The sequence below is a fragment of the Halyomorpha halys genome, unplaced genomic scaffold, assembly GCF_000696795.3.
Source record: "Halyomorpha halys isolate HHAL.00 unplaced genomic scaffold, Hhal_1.1 Scaffold906.1, whole genome shotgun sequence".
Classification (NCBI taxonomy): Eukaryota; Metazoa; Arthropoda; class Insecta; order Hemiptera; family Pentatomidae; genus Halyomorpha; species Halyomorpha halys.
The window spans coordinates 504,120-522,946 of record NW_027109621.1 but is presented as its reverse complement, the minus strand read 5'-3'; the positions used below and the strand labels follow the sequence as shown (position 1 = coordinate 522,946).

The window sequence follows — 18,827 nt, the reverse complement described above, 5'->3', positions numbered from 1 at the left end:
AAGGACTTTTTTTTACTATCCAAACTCTTTTTTGGGTTGAAATGAACACCTATTTGACCTTAGAAATTTAAAAAAAAATACAACAAAAACATATTTCGATAACTTTAGAACATGAGTGTTTTACAAAACCGCTATCACAAAAGCTCTTTATTGTAACTTCTGTTTGATCAAGGGACAAAGCACTCCATGATAAAAAATTTATTTTGTCAATTAAGAGCATGACAAGGGAAAGCTGTTATTATTTAATCTCTTTTCACTGTCGGCCAGGAAGCATCTTAAATCTACTTTTGTGTACAAACACTAAACTCTAAGGACCTTTTAATCAGAACTCCTTGAGGAATACTCACAACCTACAATGTCTGAGATTTGTTACGAAAGATCCTGTAGAAAAAAGTGCCTCGGTATAAATGTTATGTTAGGTATCATTATCATTAATTAGTAATTGGTCTTATTGGAACTTCAATAAATCAGACTCAGGATGTTTTCATAATCTTGAATTAGTAAATTTGGAAAGCCTAAGTAAAATACATTAAAGATATGCCTAAGGTATCAAGTCCTGGTGTTTGCTAGTACTACTGGAGATATTTGTGTTTTAGGGGAATATAAGGATCTGTTAACAGTGAGAACTCGTATTGTACAAAACAAATAGTCCACAAGAAGATTATTTAATTAAGTTAAGTTCTTTATCCTGACTTTCTGGGCTTGTCATCCTGATTTAGACCAGGCTCAGAGTTGAATTGTTCAAAACTCAGCTGAGAACCAAACATTCATGTTTAACAAATATATATCTTATAGCAATAGAATCACCCCTGTGGTTTAGCATAGGTGTCAACATTACAAGAATAATTCTTCTATCGCTTTTTTAATACTAAAATTTATTAAATCTGCTGTAAAAAGTTCTTCCACTAAATCGAACTTAGTATTAAGTTTTCTTTAATACCAAAATGTGAGAGTGGGTAGTTCATTGATAAGGCAGTATGCTACAAACTCCAAGGACCCAAGTCTGAATCCAGCTGTAGAGGATAATTATTTTCAGAGCTCACCCAGATTCATAAAGTTGGTACTCATAACTGAATAAAAATCTGGTGGTTTAGCGTGATTCTGACCAAATCACCACCTTGCACAACTATCTAGTAACATAACTTCCTTACAAAGTACTGCACTCCTAATCCTCTATCGTGTGTAGTGGTACAGATTTAATTTAATCTAATTACATAATTGGGCCTTCGTCTTCCCGTGACCAAGGATCGGAAGGGCTCCAGGACTTGATAGCATACATGTTGAAATCCTCAAGAGGAGGGTCCCTTATATCGAGGAGGAGTTACTGGAGATATTCTAGTCCTGGAGTACATGATCGTCAACAGCCTCAGACCGATCCCAAGTGCAATGCATTGTTTATATTGGTGCGGAGGTTTAGTTATACAGTAAGTGATGGATGTTGTTTAAAGAAAAGAATAGATGAGGTTGGTGAATGGAGATTGGAAGAGGATTCCAGAAGGAAGTTGCATGTCTGATGAAGAATTTACTGAAGGAGGCGGCTCTATATGAGGGCATATATAATTCAATCGGTTGGGATCTTGTGTTTAATGAATGGATAATTGAACAAAGAGTGAGATCAAGGATATAGGTAGGTATTTTCTTTTCAAGGATTTGGAATAGGAAAACACCAAGGAGGTATTGCCTTCGGTAAGTCGGATAGAGCCACTTCAACTCGGTGTACCAGCGGGAGACATAAGACTGCCTGGGAAACCAAATAAAAAAAATAAAAAAATCTTAGGAAGCAATTCATGAGTTTCTTCAGGATGCAATCACGTAATTCTTTATATATAACGTCGTATATATCTCATTATTACAAAAAATATAACTTGCATTCATATACAAGTAGTACATATCTTATCAATTGTTCAGTAATGTCTGAAATTAACTAAATTAGAATACCAAGCAATGTTCAGTTCCTTCAAGAAATATTTGTGTATAGTCGCGATATGAATTCTTTTCCTTTCAAGCTTCATATTCATATACAAATCTACTGATTTTATGATTATTTTCATTAAAATATCTTTAAATTTTTTTATGATGTTGCTAACAAAAAAAATCCGTTAGTTCCTTGGTTTATTTATTATATAATCTACAATCTTATAACTGGTGATCGGGATGTTTTATTCAAGATAATAAAACATATAACCATAGCCGAGTGCCGCCACTTGGGAAAAAGAATATTCCATCTAGTTAGATCAAGACAGGTTGAATATATACTTAGTTTGAGGAGTTTTTGCATGAAATACAAAACGCTGGTTTAGTACTCCTTTTTAATAAGTCAGTAATGAATTTATCTGAACACTGAAGGCATTTATGAAGGTTAATTGCCTCTAATATTCTCCAATGTTTAACTCCTGACCTAATGCCACCCTGGAGAATGCAGATGACGATTTGTCCATCGAGATGGGCGGAGCCTGCGATGGCTAGAGCTGGTCAGGATATTGTGCCCCGGAGTGCGGAAATGAAAGTGCCCGGCCAGTTGATTAGAGTACACGCCCGGGGCCGCTGTCTGCAAAAATCCATTATCCTTCACCTCTTTACTATTCATTAATGTAAATACTGCCCGTGGTCACCGTCGCTTCTCTCTAATATATAAACCCAACCAAGGACCAGGAGGTATTAAGTCTAATTTATGTTCTCAACTAGCAACTTCTAGTCTACGTAGTCTACAATTTGGTGCGGTTATCAGTCGCTCCAATTACTTCAAGATTTGTTATTTTAATGAATCTCGATAAGAAATCTAAACATAAATCTGGTGCAGTACGCGCATCACCCAACTTTCACTTAGCAATTAATCCTATCTCCTTTCAGAACAGATATTTCTAGATTATTTATATGGCAATACTTCTTAGTACTAATTTTCTAAGTGATCTCAGTTGAAAAATTAAATAACTGTAATTTCAACAGCTTTTGGAAAATTATAAAAATTTTCTACTCCGAAAGTATAGAAAAATTATAATAACATTTCACTAAAATTTAAACATTTATTCAATGCTGAATATTTTAGAATCAACATTAAAAATACTTTTTTTCTTTATTTTATGAAATTTTTAACTATATTTACATAAAAATACAAACATTAAACTTGATCTAATAGAGTGATACAGTCATGTAGAGAAATTACCCATTGGTAGCAATTTAATAATATTTCTATATTAGAAGGTCTCGAGGCCATCTTCTTTTCAGACGTCTTGGAGGATTGTAAGGAATGGAAGAGGAAGCAAGGTTAGAAACTAGGGGGTTTGAGTGGTTAGAGAGTTTATAATGGAAGAAGTGATATCTGGTTCGGGCTAGATCGGTTACATAGGGAACATTAAGGTCTTTATGTATGATTTTATTTTTGACAAAGTATGGAGTATTGAGGATTTTACGTTACGTTAGTTGATTTGGGTGGTTAGAGAGTATATAATGGAAGGATCGATGGGAATACTAAGAATTATTTTATGGAGTTAGTTAACATTTTTTTATAATTTTTGCGTCATTCTCAATTACCTTCTACGACTATATACGTTAATTGTTATTTTTACTAAAACATCTTACATTCTGACGATATATTAAACGTCTATATTACTTTTCCTTCCGAAAATTTATTTTTATTCATTTTTCACTGTTAGTAAAAAGTAAGATGGTTAACAATTTAAAAAACAAAACAATTAAAGGCATTTTCGAGGAAGGCATTTTAAAAATTCGGCGTTCAAGCCCTTTCAGAATATATTTCAAATTGAAGATCATTTAATTTTTCAATGACTTGCCGATTATAATCAAAATCTTTTGGGTCGTTTTTGAGAAAATTGAAAAAAAGTAAAAAATTGATTCTATAAACTGGAGCATATCCAGTCAATAGATATTATCGAAACTGCTAATACAAATACTACTATAATACTAATACCCATTTTAAATATGTAATTTAATTTTTGTTCGACTTTTCGTTTTTGATACATACACTATTTAATGAGACAGGTTTATTAGGTTATTTCGACTCAGAATATCTCAACTTCAGTCGAAATTTTGCACAATCCCAATACTTCTTACTATGATTTATCACTAGTAGAGAGGTCCTTTCCCACTCATGACAACCCAGACGGCAAGTAAGCGCCACAATGCACCTCCGCATATAGCAAATACACAACCTGCTTTAATGCTCTTCTGACAATATCTATTTCTATTGTACACATATTTATATTTTTGTATTATGTATTGTTACTTGTTTGAAATAGTGAGATTAATGGGATGGTGGGAAAAAAGCTTGTGAATGAATTTAAAGGTTCGTATATTTTTTTCCGAAGAAATGAAACGTAGCATAAGGCCTGACCTTAAATCTTCATAAAAACATGAATAAAACTATTTCGCAGTAAAGAGGTATATTGGACGCCTCTCAAATATCCCGAAGAAAGAATAAAAATATAAAGGAGTAAGAGCTTTCCTAGAAGCAATTGAACTAAAAGAGGGAATTAAAAGCCGTTTTCATATAAAAAGTACGGGTTCCATAACAAATTATACCGTAGAAAGCAGAAAGAAGAGCTTTTACATCTGGAGGGAAATTATGAAAAAATTTAGATGGTAGCTTTAAACGAAGGGAGCAGATGGATTGTATTAAGGCGTAGAAGGAAGGGGAAATAGAATTATAAGAATTGGAAAATGTTTAATAAAAGTATTGTACAATTATTTTGTTAATAAATAAAACGTTTTATATTAATATATGAATAAGTTTTAATATATATGAGCATATAAATTTGTTATGGTTATTTTTAAATGGAATACTTATTTCTAAATTTATTTTACTTTAAACTTCTTTTGACTATTCTTCATTTTGAAAACTTCTTTATATTTTATGTTTAAAAATCTTGAGACTGAAATCAATGGATGTTTCCTATTAATAAATTAAATTATGATTGGTATTGAAAAAAAAAATGTGTTTGAAATTTACCTTCCTTGACTTCATATACTCTATACAGATATGCCAAAGAACTCAAAATCAGAGAGCTGAACCGGTCTCGGAAGGCCAGCCTCTAAGATGGGTATTGCCAGGAGGGGATGTGCCATCAACTGAACTGCTGACGGCCTGGAACTGGGCTCTTTGGCAAGAAGTGATCTCTGCAGCTCACCGAGAAGTCCGGAGTACCCCGACAGGCGGACAGGGCCGGCACTGACTATGGTTCGCACCACTCCGGCAAGGGACGGTGCAGAGAACGGGGGATTGCCCCTGGCAATGTGGTGCAACAGGCAGCCTAAGGCCCACATGTCGGAAGCCTGTGTCGCCTTTCCGCCCCAACACAGCTCCGGGGCGAAGTTAACTAGTGGAAACAAGAAATAGAAATTTTATATTAAATGTTAGTTAAGAAAATTCCAAAACGTTAGAAATAAATCCGTCCACCATTCGTGGTAGTTGAACATGCAACATGACTTAACCTATAGGTTGAGTATTTCACTGAATTTCTTGAATAGTAGCGCATTGGACAAACACAAAAGTGTTGATTTTATTTTAAAATAAATGAATAGTATATACTGAAATAGTATTCCAAACATATTACCGTATACGGGGGTTTCCTTTCTCTATAATCAATCCCAAAGCGAATAGGGTTGTCAAAAAGTAACCAAACGAAAATGAGTTTTCTTTCGACATTGAAATCTCAGTAACTTTTGGACATAAAGTGTCTCTTAGCCGTTAAATGAAGGAATGAAGCTAATTAAGTTCAATTTATAAGATTTTAACGGTAGGAATTTTGAAAAAAATTCTCCTTAAAAAAAAATATATTTCTTATGCAATGTAACGATGAAAGCTGTAAAGGGATCCAAATTTACTATACTTTGTAAAATAAAAATTTTAAAAATGCAATTAAATTCGAATCAATATTCACACTGGACTGTTTTGCAGGTACTCATATCCGAACCTTCGGCTAAATGGAAAAAAAATGAACAAAATTAATGATCTAATCATACTGAGTGACTAATAAAATTGGACATACAAACTGAAGGTCATGCCTAGATATCCTGCTGAAAAAGCTTTTGGATCTACGATATGATGAATTCTATATCAGACAGATCCCACAAAAACCGACGCCATTTATTAGCTCTCTAGGTTCACCGGTAGTAAAAAGAAAATTCATAAAGTAATGAGAAAGCACTATTCTCAATGAAACAAAGGAAAATAGATGACTTTTTGAATAGTAAAAACTTTAATATTCTACGTACATTTAGTTGATGCTCCTTGGTTTGTAAGAAACACCCAATTGAATCGGGAATTACAAATAGAGACAATAGAGGATTACATCGATAAAAGGTTCATGAAGTTCCACTCCCAGTTACCGACAGTTAAAGGAGCAGTGACCAACAACCTGGGAAACCCAACCACAACCCGAAGACTGAAGCCCAGGCTGCTGCAGGACATCCTGATATAAATTCTATATTTATCAGTTCTGTTATTGTTACTCTAAAATTTATCTTAATTTTTTTTTCTTCAGTTCACTTTCTTTTTTCTGCATTGGAAGGCAATTATTTATTTTGTTAAATTAATAAATGTCATTATTTCTGTTATTAACTTTACTTATATTTTTTTAAGAATTATTATTTTAATCTATTTTTTTATCTTCCTTTCTTGTTTTATTTATAACATTGCATATAGTTAGGGGTGTATTTTGTATAAGAATATAAACCCCCCCCCCCATAATCAATTGTTAAAAACAAATATACCTCTTACACTAACCATGTACGGACCACCAGGCCAAACTGGTATTAAATAAATAAATAAACTATACTTGCATTTAAATTAAATCTTGTAGGTATTTTAAAGGTTATTTTAAATTTTTATAATACATTTAACTTTATCTTATTCATATTAAGCGCATCACCCATCGGTTATTATATTTTTATTGTACTTTTATTTTTAACCGATATAAGTTTGTCTTTGTTTTACACACTCCCAGTTCAACGGTGATGACTCGGCCCCGATTAGATCAGATAAACTGGGTTCTACACCGTATCATTATAGATTTAGAAGAGATAATCCTAAGTTTTATTTATACTTTTTTTTAATGAACAGTCAACAATAATGAAACGTGAAGGCAAAACAAAATCAAAAAGTGTTGAGCATATAGTTAGCAATCAAACTAACAACTGCCTTATTAGAAATTATTTATTTAATTGGTAAGAATTTAAATTTTTATTTAACTCTATCCCAATATAGAATAAAGCTTTTATAGAGGAATAAGAAGACCTATAAGACAACTACGTACATAAAATATTTAAAAGCGGAAAAAGCCATTTCATTTTATAACTTTGTCAAGGAAAATGGAATTAGAACAAGAAATGGAAGTTTGCCTTTTAGCTTCCTTTAGTAACCCCCTGATGATCCTGGACGGGAGAGTGCCTGGTTAAATAATATAGAAGAATTATTATTACTAAGCTGAATGGGAAATGACAAAATAACACTAAATAATATTTTATTATATAAATATAATGTTTGTGTTAATAGAAAATGAGATTTGTTTGTTTTAAGTTTACTCAATTGGTTATAAATATAATGCTTAATACGTTACTAATAATGGTTAGAAGAAGATTGTCCGTATGGCGGTCAATAAAGGTATCAAAATAGTAAAAGAAAACTATTTATTGTTAACCAACGTGTCGCCCCAGAACTTCGTCGGGGCTGTCTGATGGCAGTGCAAAGCACAACTGAAACGTTGTTTAACAATAAATAGTTTTCTTTTACTATTTTGATACCTCTATTGACCGCCACCTGGACTATCTTCCTACAATCTATCATAAGGTCAACTATCTTCTTCCAATATGTTACTAATAATGATTCTTATTAAATGAATTATTTATTTTTCGGTTTTCTATAGCTCCTTAAAATATGTTGGGGTATAGCGGCAATGATTCAATGGCGATGATTAGTGCAATATAATAGACATTTATAAAAACTTAAACTATATTATTACTCCTAAATATCTTTCTTATTAATAACGATCTTAGTAAATATAATTAATTATGTTCCGGTTTTCTAAGACTCAGATAATGTGCATTGTTGAAAAACAATTAGAACATTCCTTTCTTTGATTTTCTTAAAAGTAAAAATAAGAAAACGATAACAACATAAATTGATTAATAAAAAAAAAATGTATAGTAAATAATAATATAGTAAGAATTTTCGTCAGTAATAATTATTTCTACCATAATTTTTTTTTTTTCATGCTGTAATACTTCATATTATTTCCTTTGTTAAAAAACGTTATTTAAAGAATTTTTTTCGTTATTTTAGATTTAGTTCTGTACTGGTATCACTTTAAAGTAGTACTGGTGTTTATTTCGCATTAAATATCATCATGAATGAACTTTTAATTTATGAAAAAATAAAATAAATTTCACTTTCCCATTGTGAGTTTCACAAAGCTGAATAATATTATTTTTATATCAAAGAAAATTTTATAATGTTCCATTATAAGGAGTAAAAACAAAAAAAAATTCCCGAAAACTGTTTTTATTACTTACACAAAAGCCTTATTGATGCCTAAATTACTAGAACGGATCCTTATCGCACACTGATCATTATATATATATGGTGTATCTTCCATAAGAAAGGAACATTAACAGAAGGTGAATAAATATTATAATAAATGACATCTTATAAAATGAATACTAAACAATTGATGAGATGAATATGGAGCTGAGCACTAATAGCAATTCTTCAACAAGAATTAGATTATTATAATAATTATAAATTATACATTTTAACATAATAATTAATACCACACTCTAATTTAAAAAAAAACTGGATAATAAGTTAAAACTACAAGCGTCTACCAATAAGTAAATAGTATTTTTACAACTATTTCTATAAAGCTAATAAGTCATACCTGCAAATGAGAACTTTTTTTTTCAACAAATAGTATTGTTAAAAGTATTCATAGTTATTAATAAATAATTTAGTGATTCCCAGTAAGAACATTTTAAGACTTTTAGTAAAAATAATAATAACAACGTATTATTATAATAATGATCAATTATACATTTTGACATAATAATTAATACCACATTCCAGGGATATTTCTTGTAAGACTCAGAAATTAAACGTCACGATATATTCGAGTAAACTTTAATATCTGGTATGATAAATTCCTGTCGGGGGTCAGGAACAGGATAATTGGATGAAAAATATTTAGGGAAAATAAGAAGTTTCTTTGAAAAAACATGTTTTTGTTATAATATATTCCACGCTTCTGAAATAAAAACTTTCTTAAAACTCACTATATTCTTCGAAAAACATTTATTTTAAAAATATACTCCTTTTTATTTCTTTTTCGGAAATTTAAAACACGCTATGCATCAAAAGACTATCATAATTCAATCGCATAAGGATCTTATTATTTTACAAGCTTTAAAAATTCTTTTAAAAACTTTGAACATCCAAGATGTCTGAATAATTAATAACCCGATGACAAGTGATGGAACAAGTTAAAAATATGTGTTGATATCACAAGATTTGTTTATTGAAATGCATTAAAAACTGCCACAAACTTGGGCAATAAGGAATAGTGATAAATGATCACATTTATACCAAAATTAAAAAATAAATAAAAATAATACCTCTATACGTATATATTAATTCATGCTAATTACTCATTTAATTTATCTTTTTTTTTATTAATATTGATTTATTCATTGTTATAAAATTATTTATTTATGATTGTCTAATTATTAGGATTCTATTTATTTTAGCCCAACGAGGTCAAGCCATCACCTGCTATTATTTATCCAATTTTATTCGTAACTTTTGTATGATCAAAGCCTGAATCAAGTTAAAAATAAATACGTGAAATACGTAAGGACAATCGGACTAATAAACCAATCTACTCCTTATAATCAAGAATTTAACATTGTTCTGTGTGTACCTATCTTGTTACTAGATGTTTGGTGATCTGGACGACTGGAGTCCTCTGTACACAAGAACTGGATGGGAGATTTACATTACACCACCTCACGCTGAGGGTAGACGTAACGGGTAGGGGAGTTCCTCCAATGAAATACAGAATATGATTCGCCACGTTGAAAATTATTTGACGCTCGAATTGGGCTCACTCATGCGCTTAATAGTTCGACAGACCCTCCAGGATTAAAGCTTCTTATTACAAGGGCCACACGTGCGATACACCACTACCCTCCTCTGCCATGGGGAGTTAAATCTATAATCCTGAAGTTCATAACATTATTACAACACCCTTTGAGAAGTAGCTCAAAATAATTTGGATGTTCAAAATTACAGTAATCTAGAAAACACTAATAAGTTCCTGATTTGTATCCTCTAGCTAATGTTCTAGAGGGATTAGCAAAACGAAGACTTACATAAATAAAAGCCAGAAAATAAATTTCGGATATAAATTAAGAATAAAAACTAACTATTAAATTAAAAATATATGCGTGAATTAAATGTCTAATAATACGTAATAAAAAAATTATTCAATTGCAACAGTATATTTATGTACTATTTTATTTAATTTAATAATATCCCAAAACGTGAAATATTCAAAAAAATTAAAATTCACCATCGACAAAGTTTGTATCACAGATTCCCTTTGGATTCAAACCAAATGTGCTCTCCCTGAAGATGCAACTTTAACAGGAATCAGATAAGTAAGGAATAGGTGGCCTCATAAAGAAAACATTGATGCTCTTAGCGTATAGCATACACGAAGCAACGTGGAGGAAAACAGGGTTAAAGAAGGGGAGAGATACAAGTAAATAAATCCTGGGGGAAGAATTAGACCGCAAAGGCTATTTGAGCGATCCTTTGAGAATATTTTCAACCTTCTTCGGGTAATCCGCTTTACCTTCTGCGCTCTGGCTCTTTTTCATCTTTACAAAATTTTAAATCTTTCATTCCGTCATTAGCCGTCAGAAAAAGCAAGCATATGTATCTATATAAAAACAGGGTTCCCCAATATCCACGTTCACTTCGCTAACCCAATACAGTGTTGGGAATTTTGATTTTCAATGGTACATCTTAGTTGTTGGTGTTGTTGTCTGCGGCTTTAGGGCGTAAAACCCTGAAGTCATCAACCCCCATGTTTCGTGCTTTATGATTCTGTTTCATTTATATTTATAATTCTATTTCACTTTATTTTTCTCTTTAAATAATTTCGTAAAAAAAATTTGAATAATTACTTCTTTTGGTATTTTTTATTACGTATAACAGATTTTCTGGTTTAAATCTTACTCAAAAGACCATTCCTTTTTAAGAAAACTAAGACCATTTCCACGTTCTTCTGGTCATCGTTCAGAGCATCCGATACACTCGGTCCTACTCCCAATCTGCTCAAGTTCGCAGAATAAAAATGACATTTCTCAAATATGTGACTGATCGTAAGTACACTGTTGCAGTATTGACATTTTGGCGGTGGCTGCTTACTGATCAGATATCTATGAGTTAAACTCGTATGACCTATTCTCAATCTGGCAATAGCTACCTCCTCTCTGCGATTGGAACGGTTTGATGTGGCCCATGGTTTAGTGGTTTTTAATTTGCTTGGCGGGCTTTCATTCCATATGGCTTGCCAACTAGATGATATCTCATTTTTCATTGGAAGACTTGTGGTGTCACTAGTACATCTTAGTGACACGTGGTCTATATACTGAAGAAATTTCTTGTTTTCATGTCTTATCCTGTACTTCTCCAATACGTCCAACTACGAAATTTCAAATGCGTTATTTTATTTATTTTTTTTTTTTTTTACGGATTCTAATAAAAAATATTTCTTAGAAGACAAGCACTTTTTTGTGCTGACGTGTTCTTGAGGCGTATACTACAACAAAAGTTTTTTGACGATTTGCAACCTAACGGTGTAGGATATTTAAAGAAATTCTTAAGATTATGATGAGTGTGCGATAAGGATCCGTTCTAGAAATTCAGGCATCAATACGGCTTTTGTGTAAGTAATAAAAACAGTTTTCGAGATTTTTTTTTTTTTACTCCTTGCAAAAAGAGAAATGGAACATTATAAAATTTTCTTTGATATAAAAATATTATTATTCAACTTTGGGAAACTCACAAATTCATTAGGTTTTTATCTTTATCTTTTATGGGAAAGCGTATTTTTTTCTAGTTAAATAAAAATATTTATGATAAATGTTATATGATCAATAAATATTCTTGTAGTTAATTATTATAGTGGTTCTATAAAATTCAGGAAACAGATTAAGAGGTCGATTTAATGCTGATAATATAAGTTATTATAAAAAAAATATATATAGAGAATTTTTGCGGTAATTCATCTGAATAAAATACTTTAATTATTATATTAGGGGATGTTAACATAATTAAAATATTATAAAATAATTAAAATAGTTTTACGAATTACGAAAATTATACGAAATACCTTCAATTACCTGGATTTCCAGCCACAGCTCCACTGGATATACTCTCCAACCTCTTGGACATTCCAAAGTCGGAGAGCTTGAGAACTTCTCCCCTTCCTATGAGGACGTTCTTAGCGCATATGTCTCTGTGGACGATTCCCTTCTCGTGGATGTAGGCTACACCTGCCACTAACTGAGCCAACAGTGCAATTATCTTCTTCTCTGGAGGATGGGGTTGCTGGAACATACATACCCAACGATTTTGTTTCATAATTTATTTAATGGTTATAATTAAAATAAAGAAAATTTAAAAATGCCTAACTGTTTATTTTGATTTATCATATACCGTTTACTCAAGCATGCTTGTCGAGTGGTAATCCAATATAATAAAATATTTATTATAAAGCACTACAACTTACAGCTTATTCTTGTTGTTTTATCTTTATATTCAAAAATTCTCCTTTTAATGCCTCTATATATATATATATATATTCATTGATCTCAAAGCGGCCTACGACTCTCTTGTTAGAAACTGCCTTTGGACAATTACGACGGAGCTGGTATTCCCAAGGCATTAAATTAATGGTTACAAATGTGGAGTATTGGTTCAGGTAGAGGTGACCGAAGCCTTTGATGTGAAGGATTTCCTAAGGAGAATGCCTTTCCCCGATGCTACTCAACCTGGCATTGGAGTGGATAATGTGAAGGAAAGCTTCTAAGTGCCTGGTGGAATTCACGTGGGAATAATGCATAAATACCTTTCCTATGCGGATGATGTAATACTGCTGGTCAGTAAAGCAAAAGTCTAAGACTGTCCTTCTTAGTTATATTGGATTTCATGTATAACAAATTATATTATTGTAATCCGGAACAAGAAGAAATGGTAAAGAAATTAAACCCTCATAAAAGAAAATAACACAGAAAGGTCCTTTAACGCCAGCTTAGTGAAATTGGCAAAAAAAACCTCACGAAGGTCAAAGAAAATTGTGTAGGTCAAACAAATACTGAGACTACGGATATACAATGCTATCATAAAACCCATAATGATAATAGGCATAATCTCTTCGTAGCATTCATAAGAAAATATTGAAAAATAGGAATTTAAAAAAACGGTTCATGAAGTTCCATTCCCAGTTGCCAACAGTTAAAGGAGCAGTGACCTACAACCTGGGAAACCCAACTTCAACCTGAAGACTGAAGCCCAGGCTGCTGCAGGACATTCTGTTTTAAATTCTACATTTATTAATTCATTATTGACACTACTTCTAATTTACTTATTATTATTATTTATTTTTATTTTATTTTTTTCTTCTCTCGTCCTTTTTTCTAATTAACTTGGTTCTTTTTATCATTAGAGGGCAATTATTAATTTGTTAAGACTACAAATATCGTTAGTTTTGGTTATTAATTTTACTTTTCTCTTCTATTAAGAAGCATTATTCTTATCTATTTATTTAATTTTTTAAATTTTAATTATAACATTGTATATAGTTAGGGGTGTCTTTTGTACGAGACTATACCCTTCTATAATCAACGGTTAAAAAAAATGTATAATGTAACGGTTATATCAATCAGGTAAGGCCCACCAGGCCGATCTGGTATAAAATACATAAATAAAGATGGTAGATAAGCAATTAATATCAGAGACGCAGCAATTGATGTCAATAATATGAAAGAAAAGAGGTGACTGAACTCGTAGGAAGAAACCACCCAACAGACCCTCTCGCCTCAGCCATAGAAAGCAGTTCAAGAGAAAGGCCGAAGAAAGGTCTGTAAAATTTAGGGAGTTTCATATTTCTAAAAAAGGTTTCTAGATGGGTTCTAATCATCTATTCACTAATCATTATTTTACCATATTTATTAAATTTAAATTGAAAATTAGAAAACTAATTCCATTAATGTGTTTTTCCTCACCAATTTCAATATATATTCACTGAGATCACCGCCAGGTGCGTATTCCATGACGATGTAGAGCATTTTATCTATGATTCCGTGGTTCATGTATTCAATGATATTCGGGTGCTTCAAAGAAGAGAGGATACCTGCTTCTGTCGAAAAAAGAGTATATATTCGCTACTATATTGAAAAAAAAATTAAAATATAAAATCCTGAACTTTTTAATTGTGAGAGTGTTAAAATAAATTAGTACATAAAATAATACTGAAATAATATGTTTCAATCTATCTAAACATAAATTATAGGTTTTAAAATATTAAATGTTTGTATTATATTCGTGGTCAATTTTTAAAGTATTGCTACAGCAGCGGTTTCCAATTTTTTTTCCCTTGCAGCACATTTCTTGAGCTAAAAATTTTCACGGCACCTTTGTTGAGCAAAAAAAAATATAGTTATCTTCACAATTATGCTTAGAGCGGTTAAGTATGTAGAAATATAAGTAAAACAGTCCAAAGTACATGGACTGCCCTGTATATTTTCTATTTTGAGAAAATGGCATTTGCCTGCGGTACCCCTGGCATATACTTGGGGATATACTTGGGCATATACTTGGGGATTCCCAGGGTGCCCCAGCACCCACCTCCGGAACCGATGTGCTACTTTTACAAATCAAAGGCTGCAGAACATTGTTAAGGATATGCTTTGTATCGTGACTTATTGCGACTTTTCTATTATAACTATTGTATTTTTTAAAAACAAATTTTTGTCTTATAAATAAAATTTTTATTTAACATATTTTATATTTAATGTTGAAGAAAGGTATAGAATCACACCTATTTTTATAATCCCTGGAAAATATTTTCATTAATAATTAAATGTTAAAAAAAATAGACGATTTTATATAGATATATAACAAATAAAATCAAACTGAGACAGCAGTTAAAAAAAATGACTATTATTTTTTTAAAAATAAATAATTTAATTTCTATCCATTTTAGTCATAAAACCTTTTATTTTTCTTATAAGTCCTACGTTTCGGCCAATCCGGCCATCCTCTGGGACAATCCACTTAATATATTTTTGAAATTATATAATTTAACTAAAAACTCTCAAGCAGGTTATTCTGCCGTGGTCAAAACAACAATTTCTAATTATTCAATATTAAGTGGATTGTCCCTGTGGGTGGCCGGATTGGCCGAAACGTCGGACTTATTAGAAAAATGAAAGGTTTTGAGACTAAAATTGATAAAAATTAAATTATTTATTTTAAAAAAATTTACCAGTCTTTACTAAGACTGAAATGTACTAAGAAAGTGTTAAGATTATAAATTTAAAAAATGACGTTTGCGTTTATTTCTTTTTACAAAATTTAATTTTAAGAATCCTCGGCTACAAAATTTTGTTACTTACAAAATTTCAAAGCTTGTCTTAATTTTCAAAACTGGTAACTACAATAAATGAGAAATAATTGCATACATTAATATAGGATTTACAAAACGTTACCTGATGATTTAAAAAATCAACATTATTTTACACCTACCACCCCAATCTATTTATTCATGTATTCCTGGAATACATTTCATATAGTATTAAAAGTTAAACATTAAAAGATATTTTAAAATTAGAATTATTTTATTTGAAATTTGTTTTATTTTCTGACTCCCTTCCAGGAAAACCGTCAAAGATACGTATGAATTCGGATTTATATATATACCTATATATGTTTTAATAGATATAATTAAAAGTTGAAAACATGTGAAATTAGTTTAAAAAACTGTTGAATGCGCCACAGATGTGTATCAAAGGATGGAAAACTTCGTTAAACAACTGTTTCGTATCTAAAGTATTGTGAATTTCCTTTAGGAATTAATGTATTTTTTAAGAACGAATTTGTGTGCTTATAATATTTTTATGTATTATGTTAAGGCTAGATATAGAATTACCTAGCCATATGTGTATATACATATGTGGCTATAAAATATTAGTATACAGATATACGCATGTGTATTGGTCTGTAAAATATAATAATTGTTAAATTGTAAACCACATCAAAATAATTAAACGCGGTCCACCCAAGTTTTACATTTATATATAATTATGGCCTGACCTATTCGTTTTTTTGTTTTGTTTTTTGCAATTAATGTAAATGACTATAAGCCCATTTATTCCCATGCACATGAGTGGATATGATAATAATGATCATTTGAATATTACCGGTCATAGATAGTGAGTGATGATATTAGGATAAGGAAAATACTGCTGGTGGTGAGGGTTACCTTTGCATGATGTGACTACTTCATCATCCGACAAATGGCCGACATATATTTCTTTTATGACACACCTGCAAAATATATCGATTTTCCATTAGTCCCTATATAGCCGACTCGATCCCACCTGGTTAGAATATCCTCAGTGTCTTTTTACATGTTAAGCTATAGCAAGAATATAACATTAATTATTAAGACTAAAAATATTATTACTAGTTTTTGTAATATTTTATCACGATATAATGACAGTGTATAATTTTTGAATACCCTAAAATAATTCTTTAGTATAAATATAATGTAATTATAAAAATAGAAGATTATAAAAAGGTAATAAGGTAATATATACTTTATTTCAATATAACTTAAAACTTAATAAGAATGCTACCATGTTTATAGATGTAATATTATTTACATTATGTCTCTTGTAAATAAACTATGATTAGGTGCATTTGTTTATAGTTGTTGGTTATACTCTCTGAATGTTGCATATTATGATATGTGTCAACAAAAGTTCAATTATATAATTCAAATATTTAAAAAACAACAAAACAAATGACTAATGTACATATCTGTAAAAAAGTAATTAATTAAAGTAATTAATATTTTATTTTATTAAATCTTTGTATGAATTACAAGCAGATCTCCATTCAGTTTTGTTGGATAAAAAATACAGACTGTAAATAAACTTTATGAATTTCTGTATCACTCATATAATATAAACTTTACCATAAAATTTAATAATATTTTACCACAAGTTCTCATTTTGCAATAGTTATACATTTCAATTCGAAAATTAAGGCAATGAGGACTAATAAAAATTTCGGATATTACGGAAATAATGTCTAATAAAAATTTCGAAAATTAAGGCAATAATGATCCAGAAGTGATTGATGACTTAAAATAATAACAATAAATAAAATTCAAGACAGAATATAATAGTACAAAATAAAAATATAAGATGCAGAAAAAAAATTATAAATCTGAAAAGATAATATAAACCAATATGCGATCACGCAATCTTAATATTCATTGTTTTTTTAATTTTTTTACAGCTTTAAAAACATATAAAAGGACTCCGATATGTTAAAAATCTGAAAAGTTAAAATAAATTGATTTTAAATAATCAACCCTTTGGATATGTATTAAGAAATCCTAATCAGTCAAAAATCGGAAAAGTTAGATTATATTAAAACATATAATCAATAACATAAAACCAAGCATCTGAATATCGATTAAATTTTTGATCGATGTCCCAACCGAAATACATTTATAAAGAGAATCAATGAATCTGAAATCCAAAAATTTAAATTAAATTATGATATGCCTGCGCGCGGTTTTTAAATCAATTCTGTTTTCATTTTCTGTGCCTCCGAAAACATATAAAAAGACTCTAACATATTTAAAAATGAACAAACTAGGAAATTTAAGATAATAATAATAAAAACTTTTTTTTCATCTTTCATATAAGTTTAAATTGTTAGAAAGTCAATGAACCCACTATAATGAAAATCGTAAACAACTACGACAAATATTAAATTAAATAAAAATCATTTAATTAATGTACAGTTATTAATTTTATTGCCCGTTTTACGAAAATCTTCCATATTTGAGGCGAAGCAAAATATCATACAGAAGGTATGTTTATATGGGAGGCGAAGAAATATATCGTGATTTTTTGTATGTTTAATGTTATCTATAACAATTCGGAAATCTTAGTATAATTTAAAATTGGTTAAAATTAAAGAAAAACTTCAATTTCAGTTTTAAGAATGGAAGGCGTTTTTGAAAATATTATTTAAGCCATATATATGAAATCATAAACATGAATGAGATATACATTGGTAAGTATGCTTCATCTGTAAATTCATTACTAATTTAGTTATTTAAGTGTAAAATGGAAAGTGTTTGATTGCTTATAAATATAACATTGTACATAGATGCATAAATTAATTATACATCATATATATTAGATTTAGATATACAGGTTATAGATATAGTGTATACATACTTTTTTCCATCAGGACCAGTGCACAAGTAAGCTATGCCAAATCCACCTTTTCCAATACACCTTTCCCTTCTGAATTCTTTCAAATTAAATTCAGAACTACACCAAAAATTAAGATTATTTAAATTAATGGATTCAGGTTTAAAAAAAAACAGTAATAATACTAATTCTCTATTAATTTCCGTTTTATCATCCAATTAAATAGAGAATTGTGTGTTTGCATTTAACTAATATTTTATTAACTTATTTCTTTAATTGCGGTAATATTCCTA

The 18,827-nt window shown here is 30.3% G+C and overlaps 1 protein-coding gene across 2 annotated transcripts in view; it reads right to left on the bottom strand.

Moving 5' to 3' along the window:
- Positions 1–4,759: 4,759 nt before the first annotated feature.
- Positions 4,760–18,827, bottom strand: part of LOC106687009 (serine/threonine-protein kinase Nek8) — a 15,054-nt gene continuing 986 nt past the window's right edge. The window contains exons 2-7 of one of the 2 annotated variants that reach the window (XM_014430646.2): positions 18,559–18,654; positions 16,560–16,624; positions 14,302–14,435; positions 12,418–12,625; positions 4,967–5,333; positions 4,760–4,889 (exon numbers count right to left, since the gene is read on the bottom strand). In XM_014430646.2, coding sequence (XP_014286132.1) covers positions 4,987–5,333; positions 12,418–12,625; positions 14,302–14,435; positions 16,560–16,624; positions 18,559–18,654 — 850 coding nt within the window. In that variant the 3' untranslated portion in view covers positions 4,760–4,889; positions 4,967–4,986. Of the gene's footprint in view, positions 4,890–4,966; positions 5,334–12,417; positions 12,626–14,301; positions 14,436–16,559; positions 16,625–18,558; positions 18,656–18,827 lie in introns of those variants that run through there. The other variant, XM_014430647.2, reaches the window with a different exon arrangement.